The 23,148-nt window shown below is 32.1% G+C and overlaps 3 protein-coding genes across 5 annotated transcripts; 1 reads left to right on the forward strand and 2 right to left on the reverse strand.

Moving 5' to 3' along the window:
* The first annotated feature begins 1,030 nt into the window (after nucleotides 1-1,030).
* Nucleotides 1,031-8,062, forward strand: LOC107905230 (putative transcription elongation factor SPT5 homolog 1). Of its 2 annotated transcripts, XM_041094509.1 has the most exons (22): nucleotides 1,031-1,565; nucleotides 2,976-3,211; nucleotides 3,327-3,473; nucleotides 3,558-3,716; nucleotides 3,798-3,881; nucleotides 3,992-4,062; nucleotides 4,150-4,507; nucleotides 4,617-4,772; nucleotides 4,856-4,953; nucleotides 5,035-5,083; nucleotides 5,163-5,315; nucleotides 5,404-5,547; nucleotides 5,625-5,718; nucleotides 5,859-6,020; nucleotides 6,102-6,150; nucleotides 6,242-6,336; nucleotides 6,449-6,527; nucleotides 6,626-6,680; nucleotides 6,789-6,906; nucleotides 6,987-7,130; nucleotides 7,382-7,479; nucleotides 7,743-8,062. In XM_041094509.1, exons 1-22 carry the CDS (start codon nucleotides 1,217-1,219, stop codon nucleotides 7,980-7,982), a joined length of 3,138 nt encoding a protein of 1,045 aa, XP_040950443.1. In that variant the 5' UTR covers nucleotides 1,031-1,216; the 3' UTR covers nucleotides 7,983-8,062. The 2 variants fall into 2 exon arrangements, with proteins under 2 accessions (XP_040950443.1, XP_040950444.1); XM_041094510.1 differs by lacking the exons at nucleotides 7,382-7,479; nucleotides 7,743-8,062 and having other exon boundaries at nucleotides 1,084-1,565; nucleotides 6,793-6,906; nucleotides 6,987-7,085.
* Nucleotides 8,063-13,239: 5,177 nt separating this feature from the next.
* On the reverse strand, nucleotides 13,240-15,059 carry LOC107905231 (stearoyl-[acyl-carrier-protein] 9-desaturase 6, chloroplastic-like). The gene is made up of 2 exons (XM_016831832.2): nucleotides 14,399-15,059; nucleotides 13,240-13,918 (listed from the first exon to the last, which is right to left on the reverse strand). The coding sequence occupies exons 1-2, from the start codon at nucleotides 14,993-14,995 to the stop codon at nucleotides 13,352-13,354; spliced, it is 1,164 nt and encodes a 387-aa protein (XP_016687321.2). The 5' UTR covers nucleotides 14,996-15,059; the 3' UTR covers nucleotides 13,240-13,351.
* Nucleotides 15,060-16,869: 1,810 nt separating this feature from the next.
* LOC107905233 (putative UDP-glucuronate:xylan alpha-glucuronosyltransferase 3) lies at nucleotides 16,870-21,159 on the reverse strand. Of its 2 annotated transcripts, none has more exons than XM_016831833.2 (4): nucleotides 20,924-21,159; nucleotides 19,402-19,611; nucleotides 18,428-19,068; nucleotides 16,870-18,084 (listed from the first exon to the last, which is right to left on the reverse strand). In XM_016831833.2, the coding sequence occupies exons 1-4, from the start codon at nucleotides 20,980-20,982 to the stop codon at nucleotides 17,054-17,056; spliced, it is 1,941 nt and encodes a 646-aa protein (XP_016687322.2). In that variant the 5' UTR covers nucleotides 20,983-21,159; the 3' UTR covers nucleotides 16,870-17,053. The 2 variants fall into 2 exon arrangements, with proteins under 2 accessions (XP_016687322.2, XP_016687323.2); XM_016831834.2 differs by having other exon boundaries at nucleotides 18,428-19,065; nucleotides 20,924-21,148.
* Between the last annotated feature and the right edge of the window lie 1,989 nt (nucleotides 21,160-23,148).

Raw genomic sequence — 23,148 nt, forward strand, 5'->3', positions numbered from 1 at the left:
CTATTTATTTGTTCTGTAAATTTTGATAATACTCCATAACCCTATTCCGGCGACGAATACGGGTTAGGAGTGTTTCAGTAGTATTAGTTGTCTAGTCATAGGAGATCCAAAGTCAACATCTTGTCCTACTTGATCCTTCTCACCTTTCGTCATGTCTTTAGACATCATCTCCCTATGCATTTTCAACGGACTTGTTGACATTACTGAAAAAGGCATTGAATGGAAAATGAGCAATGACAAACCTCGTTTTTTGCTGGTAACCCTTTTTGACACCAGTGATGAGATTTTTTATATGGCTAAGGGTGGTGCAAATGGTGACATTGGTCTTCCTGGTGCCGAACCAAGTCTCAATCCTAATTTTGCACTTTTCAATCTCTATGTCTTTTGTGAGATGAAAGCGAGATTGAGGTGCTTAAAGATACGAATGAGCTTACCCTTGAAGCCCTCAATCTTGATAATCTTAGTTTTCGCTTTGAAGTTAAACCTATCAAGAATATCTATGATCTCTAATTCATGGGTGATTTGAGTTTAAAGAGAGAGAGTGAGAGAGATTTGTGAACTTCCACTAGATAGATCTTAACCAGCAACAACAATAGCCTCGACAACTATATTTTCTTCCATTTTTGGTATAGTTAAATGTATATCTAATATCTCCATTTTACATTTATGAGTTCCACCTTATTTTCTAAGTAAAACTTGGGTAATTTTTGAAATAAAAATTGAAGAGTGAAGAGTGCTTTTTTTAATATTTTAATTTTTAACATTTTTTTAATTATTAAAACTTTGATAAAAATTTAAATGAAGTAACATAAAAATTGGTTAGAGGATGGTAAAGATTCAAGTCGGCCCAATTAAAGTTGATCTGGCGCATATTAAAAAAAATAGCCTCTACAATTATATTGTCTTCCATTTGTTGTATAGTTAATATAAAATTTGAGTAAAAATTGAAGAGTGAAAAATATTTTAATTTTAAAATTATTAATTATTAAAATAACATAAAAATGCATTGTAGGATAGTAAAGATTGAAGCCCGCCCAATAAAGTCGATATTGGCATGTTAAAAGAAATGGGTAAGGGAAAAAAAACTATTTATTTAAAGGAAATCTAATCTTTCCCCTTTCCATATATAGGGTTTCCATTTCCATTAAAATTATTTTCAAAGAATATATATCATCACAAACAAAAACCTCAGAGCCCTCTCGATAGAGTTGCTACGATGGTAAGGCGATTCGACGATGAAGAAGATGATGACGTCGAAGAGGAAGAGTATGAAGATGAGGAAGAACAGTTATTGGACGACGAGGATTACGACCTCGACGAAGACGTAGGGAGAGGCCGTGGCGGTTCGAGTAAGAAGCGTGGGAGATCTGATTTCATCGACGACTTGGCGGAGGAGGATGATGAGGAAGATGAAGATGATGATGATGAGGTTTATGGCGGCGGCGGTGGTGGTGGTGGTCGAGGTGGGAAACGACACAAGGCTCCGCGTGATGGCTCTCAGTTTTTTGATCTTGAAGCACAGGTTGATAGCGACGAGGAAGAGGAAGAGGATGAAGGGGAAGACGGTAATTTCCTCTGCCTTACTTTTGTTTTAGTTATCCTTTGCTAATTGGGTTGATTGGAAGTGAAATAAATTGGTAATAAAATGGGAGAAAAAGAGAAATATTTAATTTGCTTGAATAGATGCTATGTGGGGATGAATCAAAATCAGTTTCTACTTAGAAATTAGTTTCACTTCAAAGCTTACGGTTGTTCAATATGGTATTTTGGAGGTTACAATGATATACCCTTTTAATGGAAATCTACTTCTAACTTGATTCTGCTGTTAGCGGCCGCTTAAGCTTTTAAAAATGAAGATTAAAGTAGCCCTTTTGTTTTTCCCGGAAGAGATCATAATTTGCATTCCAGTTATGTAATTGGCATTTATATTTATCTTATGCCATAACTTCTGATTATGGAATCATTTATCAGAAATGTTGATTGAATGAGGTTGTTAAATATCTAAAAGCGAAAATTGTTATCGGCGCCTTGGTGGGATAATAAGATGTGGCATTAGTTTCTGACATTGTAATGGTTTTGAATGTCAATGAACTTTTCATTTTAGATTGATATATCCGATTTTCTAGGTGTACATTTCTGTTCTTGTTTTTATGGTTCTTTATTTTTACATTTGTTGGGATACTGGGGGCTGAGGGCCTGGTTCTCTGCAAAATCTAGGAATTCTCTTTTTTGTTACAGAAATTACTCAATCTGAAAATTTTCTAACTTCATAAAATTTCAACTAGCTTCTATTTTTTCAACTATTTTTCATTACAAACTTTCTGTGAAGAATTCCTCCATGACATTGAACTAACAAATACTTGTATGCTAGACATGGCAGAAAAAGCTCATTCTGCCGGGCTTTTGATTAACCTCTGTGTTATAGTTCTATAGCATTCTAGCATTTATATAAGTGTTGGGATACTTTGCATCTGATTCTCTGCAAAACTAAGAATATCTCGTTATTCCAAAATTTTAATTACCTGATCTGAGTTTTTAGGTCAACTTTTTTTCCTTCCTGTAATTTTAAGTTCAACTTAGTCCTTTTTTTAAGCTCCTTAGTTTTTAGCTTATTGTGCATCTTCTGGTTTCTATATTTGTTAATTTTGCCTAAATCTATTGTGTTTTGATGTCATGTAGTAGTGATAGTTGGATAAAAATTATATGTGGAAACTATGTATGTGAATCTCATGGCTGGTGTCCTTTGTTCTTTGCCCTTTCAAAGTTTTCTGCCCAATCAATGCTACTTTCAATTATCTCATACACCTTTTCCTTAACAAAAAAGATAAATGTGGCTTTTATATGCTGAAGATACATTTCACAGTCAACACAATTATAGGATTTCCCATAGCAAGCTATTTGATTTATAACTACTGTGGAATGTTTTGATGGATATCTGAGTATGGTGATCTTTGTCAAATCTTCTATTCATGCAGGCTTCATAGTTGACAGTGGAGCTGATATGCCTGATGAAGATGTTGGTAGAAGGATGCGTCGCCCATTACCTCTTCGGGAGGATGAACAAGAAGATGTTGAAGCTCTTGAAAGAAGCATTCAAGCTAGGTATGCAAGATCAAGTCACGCAGAATACGACGAGGAGACAACTGATGTGGAACAGCAAGCACTTTTGCCATCTGTAAGAGATCCAAAGTTGTGGATGGTGAAATGTGCGGTATGTACTAATGTCCTCTTCAACTTTTTGGAAATTTGTTTTTGAACAAATTTTTTTTATGATTATTTGGACAATTTTCATTGAAGTTTACTAAGGTAATGTTTATGAATGGTAGATTGGTCGTGAACGAGAGACAGCAGTTTGCCTCATGCAGAAATACATTGATAAAGGATCTGAATTGCAGATCAGGTCTGTTATTGCCCTTGATCACCTAAAAAATTATATTTATATCGAAGCAGACAAGGAAGCCCATGTGAGGGAGGTATGTGATAATTGCTGCTTTTGGCTTATTTTTGATGAGTGGCTTAGCTTTAGATATCTATTGATCAATTTTAATCTGCTTCAGGCTATCAAAGGTATACGCAATATATTTGGAGCAAAGATAATGCTTGTTCCAATAAGGGAAATGACTGATGTTTTATCAGTTGAAAGCAAAGCGATTGATCTTTCAAGAGATACCTGGGTCAGAATGAAGATTGGGACATATAAGGGTGATCTTGCTCAAGTATGATTTTTGTCCTTGCCAGTCTACTTCCATGAATTCTTCGTACGTAATTTATAGTCTGACCTAATTTCCATTTAGCAGGTAGTTGATGTGGATAATGTTCGGCAAAGAGTCACTGTGAAATTGATCCCTAGGATTGACTTACAAGTCCTAGCGAATAAATTGGTATGAAATGGATCGCATTTATGAAAAATTAAACAGAGTTAATATTAACTTTTTAATCTCTCTTTTCTGGTTCTGTTGTCCTTGATTTGCACATTTACTATTTTATACAGGAAGGGAGAGAAGTTGCAAAGAAGAAAGCTTTTGTTCCTCCTCCTCGTTTTATGAATGTTGATGAAGCTAGGTAGTCTCAAATGGTTTCAACTTCTAGTGGAAAATCTACCACTTTTGTGTTGCTTCATAATAACTTAATTCTCAATATTTTTTCTAGGGAACTTCATATTCGTGTAGAGCACAGACGAGATCCAATGTCTGGTGATTACTTTGAGAATATTGGTGGCATGTTGTTTAAAGATGGGTTCTTGTACAAAACAGTGTCAATGAAGTCAATTAGTGCTCAGAACATAAAACCAACTTTTGATGAACTTGAAAAATTTCGGACACCAAGTGTGAAAGGAGAAGGTGAAATGGTCGGTTTGTCAACTTTGTTTGCGAACAGGAAGAAAGGTCATTTCATGAAGGGTGATGCTGTTATTGTTGTGAAGGGGGATCTGAAGAATTTAAAGGGATGGGTTGAAAAGGTTGAGGAAGAGAATGTCCACATCAGACCAGAAATGAAAGGCCTTCCTGTAAGAATTCAGTTGGTTTTGGTGTTCTTTGAATTAAGTCTTTGAGTGCTGGTTTGCATATAACTTTCCTTATTGCGAGGACATGCTTAGCCTTTGTGATGATTTGCAGAAAACTCTGGCTGTTAACGAAAAAGAGCTATGTAAGTACTTTGAGCCTGGGAATCATGTGAAGGTTGTCGCTGGGACTAAGGAAGGTGCAACTGGGATGGTTGTCAAGGTTGAGCAGCATGTGCTCATCATTTTATCTGATACGACCAAAGAACATGTGAGTCATGCGTTTTTCAAGTTTGGTTCTGATTGAAGGACTATCTTAATGGAAAAATTAATTTGCCTTTTTTTTTTTATCAGATTCGTGTTTTTGCTGATGATGTTGTTGAGAGCTCTGAAGTAACGACTGGTGTTACAAAAATTGGGGATTATGAGCTTCATGACCTTGTGCTACTAGAGTAAGTAGTTTCTTGCTGAAGAATTTGATTTACTGTCTTTAGTTAATTTGGGTGCCTAACATGTGGGTTCTGTTGGTGCAGTAACAATAGCTTTGGTGTAATTATACGTGTAGAAAGGGAAGCGTTTCAGGTGAATCAACATCTCCCAAATGGCATGAGTTTTGGCACATCTTACTTGAATATAATCTTAGTCTTGTACTTTCCTTTAGGTTCTTAAAGGGGTTCCTGAGAGACCAGAGGTATCTCTTGTCAAATTGAGGGAAATCAAATGCAAGCTTGAGAAGAAATTTGATGTGCAAGACAGATATAGGAATACTGTTTCTGTAAAAGATGTGGTTAGGATACTTGAGGGTTCTTGTAAAGTAAGATTCTCATTTCCAATTTGGATTGCCTAATTAGTTACTCTGTGGGTTTATATAGTTTACAAATTATCTTATCCCATCATATTAGGGGAAACAAGGCCCTGTTGAGCATATATACAAAGGAGTCTTGTTCGTTTATGATCGTCATCACCTTGAGCATGCTGGCTTTATATGTGCTAAAGCTGGTTCTTGTTGTGTAGTGGGAGGAGCACGTTCCAATGGGAATAGAAATGTAAGTCCTCTCTCTCTCTGGTGGTTAAGTCATGTGTAATTTATATCATCCTCATGCATTTTGATTCAATCGCTTAGGGTGATTCCCTCTCAAGATTTGGTGGCTTCAAGACTCCACCTCGTGTACCACCTTCGCCAAGGAGATTTTCTAGGGGAGGTCCTCCATTTGATTGTATGTTGCTGACAGTCTTAGTATCCTTGGTTGTACAAATTTAATGGTTATTGAATATCTTTGGGCTATTTTTTCTCAAGGTTAAGTCATAAAATTTCGTTATAAGGCTGATGCTATTAACATCTGTCCCTTCAAAACAGCTGGAGGAAGGCACAGAGGTGGAAGAGGAGGGCATGATGCTTTGGTTGGGACTACTGTGAAAATTCGACAGGGCCCTTATAAGGGTTACCGTGGACGTGTTGTAGATATTAAAGGTCAATCAGTTCGAGTTGAGTTAGAGTCTCAAATGAAGGTTGTTACAGGCAAGTTCAAGTTCCAGTTTTAAATGTTCTCTCCTTCATTTTAGTATCTTTGCGGCTTATATGACCTGTTTCTTTTTGCAGTCGACCGCAATTTTGTATCTGATAATGTCGTTATTTCAACACCGCACCGGTAAATATTATATCTTTGAGATTCCTTTTGTTGTTTTTGACTATGAAAATCCTCTTCCTATATCTGTCCAATGTTTGTTTTGTTGTACTAGTGAGACATCCCGGTATGGTATGGGAAGTGAAACACCTATGCGCTCTGCACGAACTCCATTACATCCGTACATGACTCCTATGAGAGATCCTGGAGGTATTTTTTCTTCCATTTAGTGTTTTCTTGTGCTTCAGTTGTGGAGACTTCCTTTATAGCTGATAAAGTTATTTAATAAATAATAATTTAGTTGCTTGTATGTTCTCTGCAGCAACACCTATCCATGATGGCATGAGGACACCTATGCGTGACAGGGCCTGGAATCCTTATGCACCAATGAGTCCACCTAGGTTAATAGTAGATTCCATTAATCTGGTGCATCCGACATTTATTGTTGAATTCATGCCTTGATTTGACTGGTCGTTTTATTTTTGTGACTGCAAAATAGGGATAATTGGGAAGAAGGAAACCCTGCCTCTTGGGGGACCAGTCCACAGTATCAGGTTAGGATTCTTGCACAATTGGCTGCTATTAGCAATGTAGCTATTTTTTTCATACTTCTTCAGAGTACGTTTGTTCGTAAAATAACTGCAAATTCTGTTCTTTTTCAGCCAGGAAGTCCTCCTTCAAGGGCATATGAAGCACCTACACCTGGTTCGGGTTGGGCCAGCACTCCTGGCGGTAGTTACAGTGAGGCTGGAACACCGAGAGACAGCGGTTCAGCTTATGGTTGTAAATTATCATATTCTTGCTATTTGAATGTGTGTAAATGAGTTTTTTTAGTGTTACTCATGCTATGTTTGCTGCAGGCAATGCTCCAAGTCCCTATATGCCATCAACACCAAGTGGTCAGCCTATGACACCAAGCTCGGGACCCTATATTCCGGGTACACCTGGAGGGCAGCCAATGACACCAGGAACTGGTGGTCTTGATGCTATGTCTCCTGTAATAGGTGCTATTTCTGTTTCTTCACCTGCTTTTTAAGCAAACTGATCTTTCTTTGGGTCATTGACTGGTGGATATTTCATGGGATTTAAATTGTCTCTCTTAATAATATATATGCATGAATTCTATATAAAAAGGGTTTTGGTGTAAGCCAAGGGTGAAGTTTATTTGAAGTTATTACCTCCATCATAGTTCTAAATTTTTAAGAAAAAAAGCAAACTTTAAATATGGTTTCAATATAACATCTGGCTACTGCAGGTCCTGAGAGTGAAGGACCATGGTTCGTGCCAGATATTTTGGTCAATGTGCACAAATCTGGGGATGAGACTCTTGGCGTTATCCAGGAGGTGCTTCCGGTATGTCCCTCATCAAGTTGTTATTTTCTTTTGCTTCTATTTGGTACATCTCCCACGTGATGTTTAACATTGGCATTGCTTTGAACAAAGTTCATAAAAATTTGAACATTACATGTCAATACCCGAGACTGACACTAGTCCTAGTAATATTAGTGAACATCACTTGATTATTTATTTCAAATGGAGCATTTAGCAATCGATTATAATTGTAATGTTTGGAGAAGTTACTATAAAAGGATTAATTGATGGTCTCGATGATACAGGATGGGTCATGTAAGGTGGCCCTTGGATCAAGTGGCAGTGGGGATACAGTAATCGCCATGCCTAGTGAGATGGAAATCATACCACCGAAGAAATCAGACAAGATCAAAATCATGGGTGGCTCACTACGCGGTCTGACTGGCAAGCTAATCGGGGTAGATGGCACGGATGGCATTGTAAGGATAGATGACAGTCTTGATGTGAAGATATTGGACTTAGTTATACTAGCAAAATTACCCTGATAATAATAACAACAACAATAATGATAACTAGCAATGTATATGACTGGTAAGTAGTTTTTGAGTAAATTTTGTTTGGAATTCACGTTGTCGTAAAGTGGCTTCTTCCTATTCTCTCAAAGCTTTTATGTCTCATGTCTTAACTTCGTCCATTCAATATGGTTTTTTAATTAACTGTTAAAATGTTATCATATCTTTTAATATTTTAATAAATAAAATTTAAGTAAATTCTATTAACTTTGTAAAACAGAGAGTCAGTATAAGTGCTGACGCTTTCTCTGGCGTTTCCTCTTTTGTAAATAATGTTTTGCGGATAACATCGGATTGAAAATTTTAGTGCTTTTTACATAGGATTGATTAGTTATGATACTTGTTTTCTGTGGCACAGGCAGTGTACAGTAAGAGCTGGAGTCTGAGAACCCAACCCAAAAACTCGAATTTTAAAGATCTGAATTTGAAAAGTCTAAACCCGAAAAAGTTGGATAAAATGGGCTTGAGTCTGAAAATCCGATTTGAAAAATTCAAACTTTAAAAAACCTAAACTCAAAAAGACCCGAGTTTGAAAAAGTTAGATCCAAATTTAGTAATAAAAATAAAATAATCAAACTATAACTAATTATTTTTATAAAAGCTTCAATTATTAGTTCTATTGAAATATTTTTTTCTTAATAAATAAATGAATTATTTTATATATAATGAAATAGTAGCTTTTTTGAGAAATTGAGATTACCATTATTAATTATTTGTAATTGTATTTAGCTTTTTAATTTTTGGAATACAAATTTATATAGGATAATTTAATTTCTAATTTAGATGAGTTAGATGTATGAAATATCAAGTAACATATTCTATTTCAACTATTGATAAAATGATTAGAGAAATTATAAAAACCAAATGCTATATTATGGTTTAAACTTGTGTTATCAAAAGAAGGTTCAAACTTCTGTCAGTTCTAACAAATAATCTTTTATAGTTAAAAAAATTTTATACTTAAAAACATATAATTTATGTCATCAAATATTAATACATGAATGTAATGTCAAGTTATATTTTATTGTATGCATAAAAATTTTCCATTATGCAACTATAAAAAAATTTTTGAATAATAGTATTATTTCATTTTCAAGTTCATCTAATCAATTATTTTAAAATTTAATATAATTAACTTGTAATATATCATATCTTTATAATAAAATTATTTAGAACAATTGATTTTATATAATAATATAGTTTTTATACTAACCAGTAACAATAACAAAATTTTAATGTTGATTAAAATATAATTGGAAATAATATATCATAATTAAAAATTACTTCAAATATAATAAATTAATAATTTATATTGAGATGTAGACATTTAAATTCTGTAAATATATGTATTTATATTTAATGTAAAACCAAACCCGAGATCGAACTCAAAATAACTTGAACTTGAAAAAGTCTAAACACAAAAAACTTAAACCCGAACCCAAAATAACCTAACCTGAACCCACCCGAACTCGCTTGATTGCCACACCTATGCACACACTTATTTTTTATTATCTAATAAAATAATTAGTATAAGTAATCATTATTAAAAATTATAGATATATTTAAAAATTAAAGAATTTCAAACTATAATATAAGTATTTGATATTAGAGTTTGATTTAATTTGTATGTGAATAATATGTAATATTAATTGTGGTTTTAATTTACTAATTTTTAAATTTAATGTTAAAATAATTTTTAATACTAAAATTATATTTTAAATTTTTTTCTAATTTAAAATTAAATAATAATTTTATTAATTAAAAATGAATTTCAAATGATATCAAATATAATAAAATTAAACTTTATCAATCTTGTCCAAACTATATTTAATTGGGATGAGATTATCCTATATATATATTAATTTTATAATATTTTATTTTCTTGTGTGAAACAACTATTGAGATTAAACCATCTAATTGTATCATAAAATAAAATAAAATAAAGACAAATTAGAAAATTTAAACTTCCTATAAATAATTAAAATAAAAATATATTTATAAAAGTTAAATAAAAATCCAACTCTCTAAAAATTTAAAAAAGAATCTAATTAAAAGTAAATACTAAAATATTACAAATAATATAAATTTATTATCAACTTATCAATGGGAATAATTTTTTTAATGGTGCTATGTAAATTATTAATACTAAAAATGTTCCACCTTTTCAACCTAGGAATCTCGTTTTATACTCACCAGGCGCATGGATAAAACTGATGTTATTTAAATGTTACTGTTTCAACATGTTTAAATATAATGGTAAACATTAATTCAATATTAATTAATTTAAAATAATTTATTTGATTAATAATTAATATATTCAATTGTGTAGTTCAAATAAAAAAAAACTCTATTATACAAAAAAAATTATCATATGATTTTATTTGTTATTACTAATTAATTAATGTGAATTAAACTTTAACCTAACTATATAGTTCAAATGAATAAAAACTCTATTATCTAAAGAAATATAAACTAATTAATTTTTAATGTCAATTTAATAATATAATGAATAATAAAAGGTATTCTCGTCAATTCAAAAATTTCTTCAAACTTGTGCTTTTATAGAATTATAGATATACGTAGATTATAGATAGATATTGATAAATTTAAAATTCCGAAACTATATATTTATATTTATAGTATAATAAAGTTCTTTAAGCTTAATAAAGTGAAATAACGAGTCCTGTCATTTACTTGTTGAGAAAAACTTAAGAGGGCGTGGTGTAAAGTGAATATCGATGGAGCGAGGAGTAGTGGTATGAATATACCTACGACTCAAAGTGTTGTAGAAGATAGTAACGGAGATTAGATTATGAGTTTCAGCATGAATATTGGATTATGCTTAATGATGAAAGGTGAACTTTGGGGGCTCTAGAAGGACTGCAGCAAACTTGGGAAATGAGAATAGGAAAGGTGATTCTTGAGTTGGACAACTTACTTGCAGTCTCTATAATAACAGAGCAAGAAGTTAGTCATGGTGCTAACGATTTGATGCGAGCTATAAGGAGGCTCCTTTGGTTGGATTGGGAGGTTGAAGTGACCCACGTTTATCGAGAAAGGCACAAACATTTGGTGGTAATAAATTGATTCAAGCTCCAAGTACAATTCGTCGCATCTTAATCATGGTAGCAGTAGCACTCAATTGTTGTTTAATCTATTTAATCCCTTTTACTATAATTTTTTTTTCTTTCAGCTTAATGTCACAAGAAATTCTTAGGTAGTATGCATCACAATAATTTAGTTAAAAGTTACTTAAAAATTATTTTGAAGTAATGAATATTGTATACTAGTATTTTTTATCTTTTATTATTTTTAATATAAATTATTTAAATAAAAAAATAAAAAATATAAAAATGAGGCGTTTAAAAATTAATTTTAAATTTTTTTTATAAATATATTTTAATAATTTTTCGATTCAGTTTTTGGATTACTTATTTATAAATATATATTAATATTTTTTTCTAATTTAAATTACTTTTAAAATCCAAAGAATGTGTTGCTGTTCTAATTCGAATAAAAATAACATTATTTTCTAACACTTACAAGAATATGATATTTTATAGCAATGTGAATTCAGCTATTAATTGAAAGTCGATTTGGAATTGTAAGGCTCCACAAGATAGAATTCTAATTAATAGGAAGCGAGCTTGTGGGTATTTGATGGAGACTTATTTACATGCTTTACGAGATTCTAGGTTCTCAAAAGCGGTATAGAATGCGGTGATTCCTAGTCTAGTAAAGAATAATTTCTTCTCCACAAGTTTAAATTTATGATTAAATAAAAACTTGTCTATCGCAATAAGAGTTGAAAGTGAGCTAAGGAAATTAGTCGACTTAGGCTCCCTTTGGATACAAAAAATCTCCCGTTTCAGGGCGTTTAGACCATTTTTTTGAAATCAATCGCACTGATATTGGTGTTTGGATTTTACCCATTGCCGCACTGGAGTCTTCTCATCATGCTGTAGTATCAGTGGCGCCACTGGAGGTTCTACATGCAGTGAGAATTTGCAACTCCATTTGAAAGATGGAAAGTACATTTTCATCCATGCTTTTTACTTTTTCTGTTATCCTTTTACATCTAATTTTCTATTTAAGAATTTCAAATAATATTATTAATTTAATATATACAATCTTCATATTAAATTTAATAAGTATTTTTTATAATTAAAAATTAAAAATTATTTATTATTTTAAATTATTTATAATTAAAAATTTCTAGTAATAATGAAACTTGTTATGTCTTATGTTATTATATTTTTTTAATTAAAAATCATCTATTTAGATACTTCAAAATTTGATCTAAGTATAATGTTACTATTTATGAAAATAATATTTATCATTGTTATAAAAAATATTTAACTTTAAAAAATTAAAAATAATTATCATTTTATCTAATAAATAATTTAAATTAATTATATAATTCATTAAAATATTGGAAGATACATTTTAATATTTTATTAATTTAATTTATAAATTCACATATTTTAATAATTTTAAAAAAGTAAAATAATTTAAAAACTTCTATTATATATAAATTCTAATCTGATGTCCTTAATAGTCATTTTTTATTCTTATCTCACCGCTACAGCTGCGTTTGAATCCAAACACACACTCCACCATTGTTTCTAATCTCACCGCTACAATATCCAATCTCACCGCTACAGTAACTAATCTCACCGACACCGCTGTTTTTAACCTCACCGGAGGTAAACACACCGCCCATCCAAACTAAGCCTTAATTTGCAATGTACTAGAGCTGGGTCTAGCTGGTCGAAAATGTACTCTTTTTGGACTATCGTTGTGCGCAACAATCTATAAAGACATTATATGAAATTATGATCTCCATTCTTAATCAAAATTGGCGATACCTTAATTCAATTTTGAATTTTGAAATTTAGGGTTTTAGAACTCTAACCATTTCAACAAATATTGCTATCAAAATTAAGTTAAAACACCAAATTTCTTAAGCTTAAACCCAAAAGTATTAGAATATCCAATCAATTAGTAAAGAAACACTACCATTCGTTTCGCCTGAGGCTGTTGATTTCAATACCTGAATAAATTTATGTTAAAGTTTCAATCTTTCTTCTTCTTTTTTTTAATGTTTCAATCTTTTAGATTTTTTTTACACTGAGTTTTTTTTTTATTTGGTGAGTTTTATTGTTTTTTAGATATTATGTGTAAGAATATATATTTTTTAAAATTTCATATATTATTCATTTGTGAGATATAAGCCAAACAAAAACATACTCTACATTTTTACCTATTAATTGCACCCTAAACAGACAAGAAAGAAAGGAAATAAAGAAAGAATAAGAGTGAAGTTGAGTGCTTGGTTCATTCTACAATGTAATCTCCCTATTGAAAATCCAGCTAAACTTCACTGCTTGAGGCCCCATTTTCTTAGCACTCTCCTCTGCTCGTTCTTGTAATTTCCTAATCCTAGGCGCTAAGTTGCACACAAATTCCTGCGCTCGCCTCCCTTCATCCCTCAACCCTTCCAACTTCTCCAATCCCCACCTTTCATTCAATGCCTCCACTATATCAGCGTAATCATCCGATGTATACACTCCTATCCGCTGTGCCACGGCGGCGAAGTGCTCAAACAACCGTGGGTCTTCGCCGTCGAACATCAAGTGAGCTGGCATTGTTATCTTTTTCTTCATCATATCGCCGATTGCTAGCATTGCTCCAGTCGGGTCGATTTCGAGTAGTTTGCCGACTATCTTTGAGTAGGCCATTTCATGGCGTTTCTCGTCCGCCGCAATGGTGCCGCATATGCGTGCCAAGACAGGGTCGCCACCTTCCTTGGCTAAACGAGCGGTGTTACCGTGGGATACAAAGGTAGCTCGCTCTTGGAATGAGGTGTAGACGAAGCCCAAGTATGGGTTGTTTTCGGTTCCAGGGTCCTGTCAAACACACTCCATTTTTGGAGTATATCAAGTATATATACTAATAGGTGCTTAAAATTAAAAAAAAATACATGAAAAAATTAAGTAGTTATTTTTATTTTTTTAAATCTTCAATTTAAAAATGTAAAAGTAATTATTTATTCATTAAAATTAAAAAAGTTAAAAACAAAAACACCTCTATAATAGTACTTGCTACTCTTTAAAAAGAAATTTCCAACCCCACTTCAATAAAAAAATTATAATAATATACTAGATAGATAGATTCATAAGATATTTTAAAATATTTTTTGAATTAATTTTAATTCATAAACATAAAAATTATAAAATTCTAACAAGTAATTTATAGAAATAATAAAGGCGGTAAAAAAACCCTTACCATTCCAGCTCCATCGGTTACTGATCATTAAATTGAGGATTAAATTTTAAAAATAAACAAAAAAAAATTGTAAGTTAATGAAACAGTGATGAAAATGTTACCATTCCAGCGCCGACCAGATATTGCAGAGTCCGCTCAATCATGAACATATTAACTCTCCCTGACAAATACAGATAATTCCTCAACAAATCGCCGTGCCGGTTCTCCTCCGCCGTCCAAGCCCGTGTCCAAACAGCCCACGGACTAGAGCTAGCCCCTGTCTCATCCTTCACCCCATCCAACGTATTGATCATCGTCTGATACGTCGGCAATGCCTCCTCCGTTATCATATCTCCGACCAACACCACGAAATAATCATCCGGCAGCTCTGCCATGCGTTCTCTCAGCTCCTTCACTTGGTCGTTGAACTCTTCCAATGGTAATGCCGGATCCGGCAAAAAGGTCTGCGGTTGCCAGCAATCTTTGACTGGTTTGAGCAGAGGTAATACATTTTCGGTGGCCCAGTTTTCCATTGATTTGAACACTTCTTGCTTTTCGGGTGGCATTGAGTGAGTCTTTTGATGTTTCGGAGGAGATACCGTAACGGCGGGAAAGATCGGGGCGAATCTGACGGCGGAGGTTGGTGGAGAATGGCGACGGTGATGGACACGTGGCGTCCATGAGAGGTTTTTGGTAGGAAGGCAGTGAGTGAGTTGCATGGTGACAAACTGACAATAGTGTTTACCGTTTCAGGGATTTGCCGGTGAAGTTTCAAAAGCAATGCTGTAAAATATATATGCAAAGAGTGACTATTTGACCCAGCTGTTTACTATAATTACAATGTTGCCATTTACGATTTTATTTGTTGTGGGGTAATAATTTAAGATTTTATTTTACGAACTTGGTTGATAAAAAAATTGTGAAGCAGTTTTTTTAAATAATGATTTATTTCACCTTTTAATTTTATAAAATAAATATTTTAAATTTATTTAATTTTTATTATTTTTAATTTTTAAATTTATATTATTTGTCAAATAACTCTAAAATAAATATAAAATTAATGTGTTGACATGCTATACATATGTATGTCAATTCAATAATTAATTAATTTTTAAAATTAAAAAATTAAAAAAATAATAAAAAATAATTTAAAAATTAAAAATTATTAAAATTATAAAACATATATTTTTAATATTTTTAAATTTTAATTAATTAATTACGAATATAACATATGCGTAGATTGGCACGTGAATAGTACGTAAGTAAAATTAAGGAACATTAATTTTTTCGTCTATTTTTGAGTAATTTTACAAATAATATAAATTTAAAGATATAAAAAATTAAATAAATAACTAATTTTTTTATAAAATTGGACTACTTTAATTTTTTTTCGTTAAGAAATATAAGAGAAGAGTGAGCTTTTATAAATATTTCAAATTTTCTCAAATTTTTTATTTTAATTTTCATTAATTGATTGCACTGTTAATTCTACACATTTTTCTAAGGAGTATTTATATGATGAAATTTAATTCACACGTTATATTTATGTAAATAAAAAAAAAATTAAATCTTTGAAAGTCCAATTAAGACCTTGAATTGAAATCATAATTCTCCTTTTTTTTTTCTTTTTTAAACTCCGGCCTATTTCATCCCGAAATTAATTTTTTTTTTAAAAAGTCTTATAAAATCCAAGTTATAATTTTCAAATAAAGAGTTACGATGACTTTTTATGTTTTCTGGATTATTTTAGTGTGAAAAATAAAATAAACTAGTTAAATGAGTATTGAGAAAGATAAACAGTAAATATATATTTTAAAAAAATATCTCTTTTTTAATTTAAAAAATAAAAAGAACAAAGAAAATTGATAATGGTGAATAAAGGGTAAAAAGGTGAAGCTGTTGAAATGGAAAACAATGGGTGCAGTTGTTTTAAAGGGAGGAAAATACATGAAATTAACCATTCTGTGGGCTTAAGCATAAAAACAAAGTTGTTGACAGCAGTTTTTATTTTGAATTAAAATATTAAATAGGCTCTTGAATTTTATTATTTTATTTAAATAATATTTTATATTTTCATCCTATTTATATAAATTTTAAATTTCAATTTGCATCTAAAAGAAATCTTAAATCTTTTTTTAATATAGTCTTTACTTGTATATAATGATGGATAAAACTTATAAACAATGATGATTAAAATTTTTGTCAATCAAACCGTGTGAATATGTAACTATGGTTAAAGCTTATATGTAACAATTATTAAAGTTCTTATCAAACTCACAAATTTCAAACACCTACAAATTTAAACCGTATGACTGTTTTTTTCGATAAAGTCTCTACACAGTTTCTAATAGCTGTGTAATAAAGCCTTAATGGCCTATTTACACATTAAATCCCTTGATTTATAATTTTATTCAAATTCGCCCCTACATGATATTCTACATATCTTCAATTTAGTCCTTGTTTACTTTTTAATTAGAAATTGTTGTTTTGCCATCAAAGACTATTGTAAAAAGGCAGGCATCAATTGCTTTTGCAATAATGTAATAGGGGTGGAGAAAATCTCCAACAAAAATTCCACAGAAAACTAATGAAATAGCTAAACGTTTTCAAAAGAAATTGAATAACGAATGTTCAAAGAGGTTCAAAACTAAGGTGTGTATACATATCCAGATAACCATTGGGTGGAACTCAATCTATAATTTTTTTCTTTAAAAAAAACCGTTGATTATAAGATCTGCACAGAAAATATGTAGGAGAAAATGAAAGGAAAAATAAAATCATAATGAAGAGAGAGATACCTTCTTTATAGCAGGTGGTGATGGGTTAGCAGTTGAATTATCCGTCCAATTCTTTTCACCCCAATGCCACAGCATACTTTCCCAGAAGCAGAATTCTTCAAAACACGTCTTTAAACGCTTGTCTTTTATCTTAATTTTCCAATGGCCATCTGTGTAATTACCTTTCTCAGCTTGCCTCCGATCCCACTCTAACTGTGCCTTCTGTTTCGACCTAAGCAGACAGTACTTCTGTAAATTTTCTGGCATCGCATCGTGTACCTTCCACCATGTTTTGTGAGCAACATCACTAGCAAACTCCTGCAAAATGTCCACATTCCAGTTGCAATCATAGTCCCGGAAGCATAGCCATGGTTTGTTTCCCAGATAATGGATGACATAAAGAATTGGTGGATGGGCTCCAAAGAGGCGAGTCTTCATCTGTTTCTTCTCCACCTCATCACCTTCCCAGAAGTGCTTCAAGAAGTTCATGTGTTTTGGAATCCGATGCCACCAAGTAAATATTTCATTCAGATAACCCTGATCACCACCATTGTATGATTCAATCTCATTGATGTGATCCATTAGTAGCTGGAATGTACAATTCGATGGCTCAACAACCATCACACCTGAGTTGAAGAGCGTCGCATTGTTTCCTATAGCAGAAATTTGTGGCATCTCGAATAAGAAATCAATATTCCTAAGTATAAGAAGGTCAGCATCGATGAAAATAATCTTGTCATAATCTGTCAACTGCCAAAGACGGAACTTGCTGTAATTCCATTCGTTATAAGCTTCTGGTTCAGCTTTTGGATTCCTGATTCTTTGGATTGTATAAATTTTCCACCCAGCAGCTTCCAAGCCACCTCTATGATAATCACTGATTGAGTCATCAACAAGTATCACAAGGTCCCTGGTTGAACCTGACATGCGGATACTTTGAGCAGCAGTAATGGCCCCACAAACATATACATGAGCCGAGTGTAGGATTGTTGCATATGCTTCACTGTGTGCTCTCTCTGAATAGAAAGACCCTGTTCAAATTTATTTAGTTAGTTTATATTTACCTTTTGGACTTATATTTACCTTTTGGACTCGGGAAAGCTAAAAAAATCAGTCAGTTTAAGCCCTTGTAGCCCATTAAGATGGTTGGACTTGAACCCAACATTAATAAGGAAATGTTCCAAATTATCAAGAAAAACTTAAAGAGTAAAATTAGAAAAGATTAAACAGGAAAAAGAAAACAGCAATCTTAGTAAAAAGACTCTAAATGTGTAAAAAGTTTATATAAATATTTCAACCAGTCAGCTTCAATTATTGTAATGAGTAGAAGAGTTTCTAGGAACAAATATCTGAAGAAACTAGATTGAAACTAACCTTTAGCCTGGAGAGGAACTGAAAGTTCACATGACCCGACTGGCAGTCGAATCTTTTCTCTTAACCTATGTAGGTTGGGTGTATACAGCCAAGCACTCCCTTCACGTGCAACAAGGTCCTTGCATGTAAAAAGATTTGGAAGCGGGAAGCAGTCAGTCACAAAAAGCACATGCACTGGGTGAAGCCCTTTAGCAGATGCAGCAAGCCTTGCTGCAGCTAGCTGAAAGTGTAGACGTGTGACATCTCTTGACCACTTCCCCGCCTTGTTGCAAGGAAGCTTAACAGCAAGAAGATCAATCCGTGGTTTTCCAGGAAACTGAAGACTAGGTAGCGAAGGACAATTAGGAACCTCAAATTCTTCTTCTTCATCAATCCATTCAGGGAACAGGGATTCCCAAGTAACATTGTCTGCCACATAGTCCAATTGCAAAACAACATGCTCAGCATCTGGTAACAGCTGCTTCCATTGATCAGTTTCAGTATTATTGAAGTTCAATAAGCCAATTCCCTGATATTCGTCCCTGTCAGTCAGTTTCTCAATGACATTCAAGATTTGATCCCAATTTACATCCAACATTGATATATAACGTGGATCTGCGGCAACACTGTCTCTTATCCATCTGTCTACAAAACCAGGCCTGCTGCATGTAATAAATTCTACTTCATATAACTGAAAAAATAGAACAAAAACAAGAGTAATGTTGAACATATATGCTATCAAACTTGCTGCTCCCAGATTTCCAGTACCAGGAATTCAAGGTCATGAATCTTTTAAAAGCTACTGAGATATTGAGGTCGTTACCCATGCTAGTTGGATAGCTAGTTAGATACAGTCACACACAGGTACTCACATGCATGCTCTTATATACATACACATGGTTTATTTTCAAGCAGAAAATAATTAAAGTCCAGGAGAGCAAACTATAGACTAGATATAACAATTAACAGAAAGATACTTTGAAGGTAGAATATACCGAGATACAAGATTGGATGGACGATCTGAAATGTAAACTGCAGGAGAGCGAAGGAGAGTGATGAGAGATCCCACCAAAATTGTAACCAGCACAACTTTCAAAGTAGATATCTTGCAATTCCAGTTCCTGTACCGAAGAGGAACATGGAAAGCCTTCTCAACATCTCTGAAAACCTTGTTCCTTTGGAACCCTCTTCTGCTTGTTTCTTCACTGTGAGAATGCAGTTATGAATTGCATCAGTCCGTGCCGATAAAGCATATAAAAGAGAAAGTTTTAGAAAACCAAAAAGCCACAAGTCTTGTGTGCTATGTTATTCAAACTCTTCATATTCTTTAAAGTGCTAATTTCTAGCATCTATATCTGACACATTCAAACATGAGTATGAGGTATGATCCTCTAAATATATGGGGAAAACTTTAAGAAATTCAACATGCTCGTATTGAATGCATATCCACATTTGGCACTCACCAGTGTCCAGAAAAATAGCTTATGTGTAATAATGTAAGGCAAATCTAATGTCAGTATGGAGATAAGTGGAAGCATCCAAAACCCAATTTGCAAAAGCAAAGTAACTATATAGATAAACGAGCAAACTCCAAAAGTTTTCATAACTTAAAAAAACTAGTATTTACATGATACAAGTTACTTATCATGATGCTGTCTCTGGCTTCAACAATGTCACAAAATATTCCAAGTAGCAGAAAATAATAATAATAATAATAATAATAACAAACCCCAAGTTGTGGCTTAGTGGCCGGATGTTCACCTTCCATGGGAATAGCCTAGGTTGAAATCATTGTTGTACCAAAAAATAATAATAATAACTAATTCACATAAACAACAGCAATGGCAGCAAAAATATGATTGAAAACAAGAAGAATTAATGTAAACAGTTGAAAGCTTAAGTAGTTAAAGTAAGAGAGGTGCTGCCTAACCCTGGCTCAATCTACTTCTTATTTGATCTTATTTTCAACAGCTAAAATGCTAAAATAATGCACATAAATACCTACAGTATTAGGAAACTTCTTCAAATAATTAATATACAAAGGAAACTAATACAATCTACAACTAAAATATTTCTGCTTTTCTCAACAACAAAAAAAAAACTACAATATTTCTGCTACAAATTAAAGAAACACTTCTAAAAGAATACAAATCACAGCCAAATTCAAACAGATCTTACTGCATTTTCTTTCTTCTGGTCAAACAAACAGCGGTGCTTAAAAGCTCAGTAAACAAGCAAATCAAAGCAATGATTTACTATAAGATTTCAAGTTTTTAAAATGACAACAGTAATTAAAAGCAAAGATGCAAGTCAAAGGAAAATTAATAACTACAAACGGCGGCCAAATTCAACAGATCTTTCTGCATTTTCTTTTTCTAGTCAAACAAACAGCAGTACTAAAAAAGCTCAGTCAACAAGCAAATCGAAGCAAAGATTTACTTAAATAATTCAAGTTTTTTAGATGGCAACAGTAATTTTAAAAAATTGATGAAGAAATGAGAGAAGAGAGGAACCGACGCGGCGGAAGCAGCAGCGCGGTGGCGGGGCTCTTTGGGACTCAGAGAGGGGCCTCTCATCTTCAGAATAATTTCTTTCAGATCACCTGAAACTCAAAAATTAATAATCATTTGTTTATACTTTGAGATATTTAAAGCCTTTACTGATTTTTTTTTTCAAAATTTTAGGGGAAAAAAAGAAGGAAAGAGCTGGTTCTGTTGTGTGGTCCAACGCTTTGAGAAATGAAAATGAGAGAGTGCGCGGCAGTTATTAGTACTTAAAAAGGAGAAATAAATTGTAATAATTGTTTTATTCTATTATCTGGCAATGATACTTGGCTTTTTGCCTAGATTAATTTAAGACAAATTTAGCCAAAAAGATTATTTAGTGTCTAAAAATATGTTTAAGATTAATTAATCTTATTATATAGGTATAGATATTCGTGTTTAATTAATGAGTGACTTATGTGAGTTTAAGATAATTAATATATTGGTGGTATTTTTTCATAATTATATTTTTCACATTTTTTAACTATTTTCTGATCTACGCTATAAAAGTATTTACCTCATATGTGTTGTTTCTCTAATTATTTTTGAGAAGATTAATAATATCACTACCACTAGATATATTGTTTTTTTCTTCTTTTTTTTAAAAAAAATACTATCATGGAATCATGAATAAAATACATGATCCATAATAGTACAAACGATAAATAAATCACTATAAATTAATGCACAAATGTTATGTCTACAGTAACAGCTACATTAGAATAATTCAAAAACAAACTAGAGATGCATCAACTTAATCAAATCACTAAAATTTGCATCTTAGCATTGCCATCAGCAAATCAACTCGATTGACAAATGAAAAACTGCCAAAAGCCTAAAAAAAAAAACCTACCACATCAATGATGAATAAAATACCAAGTCTTAGTTAGCCTATTCTCCTCCTCCTCATCTCAAATCTACCACCATCATTATCACCAATCATAATAAAGCCCTTCGAGAATGGTTCTTAATAGATATGGCAGCACCCTTATATTGGCAAATCTCACATATACGTCAAAACAAGACTAAATATTAAAAGTAAAAATAAAATTACATCTACTTTCAAAGAAAGCAGCGTGGACAAAACAAAAACCACAAAACTGTGAACAAAACCGTGATATTGTGGATTAAATTAAAAACAAAATAAAGCTACGAAAAAATGTTGATGAAACTACAACCAGCTCAAAGGCTGGCGCCGCTGCCAACGAAGCAGAGATTTAGTTTGAAAAAGTTGAGTGCCCTATGAAAAGAATAGGAAAAGTAGTACAAATATGATTGATGTTCTAAAATTGGATCAGTGGTCAAATCGGTAAGATCAATTTTTTTGTTCAACCAATTCGATCATAGATCCAACAATAAATAAATAATTACAAAATCATAAAAAATAACATTTATAAGCAAATTCAAATGTCAGGTTTTTGTCACTATTTTTTTACCGATTTTGAACAATTCATTTGAAATTAGTTCAATCTCTTTATCTAAATTAGTATATCAATTAATTCTCAATCTAATCGATTTGACTAACTGATTTGATCCAATTTCGATAACACTAAACATTGTTATGTGGAATAATTTTAAAAATTATCCTCAATACATTTATTGACAATTTTTTATTTTTTATTTTCTCTATTTTATTTAATTAAGTATTGATGTTGTGTTTTCAAGGGTTAATAATAATGTTAAATTATCATTGTTAAAGAAATTAATTTAACACAAAAATAAAGCTAAACAAAAATCCTTGGTGATGGAGATATTTTTCTTTTTAAAAAAACCCTTCAAGTTAATTAGTTCCATGATTTTTCTCTTTTTTCCAAATATATTATTTTTAAAGTTGAAATATCACATTTTAAAAACCCTATAAAATTTAGGGATTATTTAGCAAAATATTCATCAAATTAAGTGGTTCTATTTTCCATTAACTCCTAATTACAACCCAACAAAAATGTTTAACTTGTATTAATGCAGAGTAGGTTCCTTTTCATCTTACTTGTTAAAGAAGACCTGTCCATAAGAATTATACTATTAAAGTCAATGAAGAATACTAATAATAAGGATGGTGGTTGAAGAATTAATAGAAAAAGTACTCAATTATGCAGTAATGACAAATCCAGCTTTAGGCTTTGACAACCCTATTGTTAGACGGAATTTCTCTCTCAATTTTGTTTAACTGCTTTTGAAATGTTTAAAGCACTTATTCGC

Source organism: Gossypium hirsutum, chromosome D05, assembly GCF_007990345.1.
Source record: "Gossypium hirsutum isolate 1008001.06 chromosome D05, Gossypium_hirsutum_v2.1, whole genome shotgun sequence".
NCBI lineage: Eukaryota > Viridiplantae > Streptophyta > Magnoliopsida > Malvales > Malvaceae > Gossypium > Gossypium hirsutum.

Bases quoted from the DNA above. Each gene is read 5' to 3' on its own strand.
- LOC107905230 (XM_041094509.1), top strand. From the start codon at position 1,217: ATGGTAAGGCGATTCGACGATGAAGAAGATGATGACGTCGAAGAGGAA. The intron at 6,681-6,788 runs GTTAGGATTCTT...GTTCTTTTTCAG, and splicing joins GGACCAGTCCACAGTATCAG to CCAGGAAGTCCTCCTTCAAG. The intron at 7,480-7,742 runs GTATGTCCCTCA...TCGATGATACAG, and splicing joins TTATCCAGGAGGTGCTTCCG to GATGGGTCATGTAAGGTGGC.
- LOC107905231 (XM_016831832.2), bottom strand. From the start codon at position 14,995: ATGCAACTCACTCACTGCCTTCCTACCAAAAACCTCTCATGGACGCCA. The intron at 13,919-14,398 runs GTAACATTTTCA...TGTGTTTGACAG, and splicing joins ATCTGGTCGGCGCTGGAATG to GACCCTGGAACCGAAAACAA.
- LOC107905233 (XM_016831833.2), bottom strand. From the start codon at position 20,982: ATGAGAGGCCCCTCTCTGAGTCCCAAAGAGCCCCGCCACCGCGCTGCT. The intron at 19,069-19,401 runs GTATATTCTACC...TATTACATGCAG, and splicing joins CCATCCAATCTTGTATCTCG to CAGGCCTGGTTTTGTAGACA. The intron at 18,085-18,427 runs GTTAGTTTCAAT...AAATTTGAACAG, and splicing joins AGTTCCTCTCCAGGCTAAAG to GGTCTTTCTATTCAGAGAGA.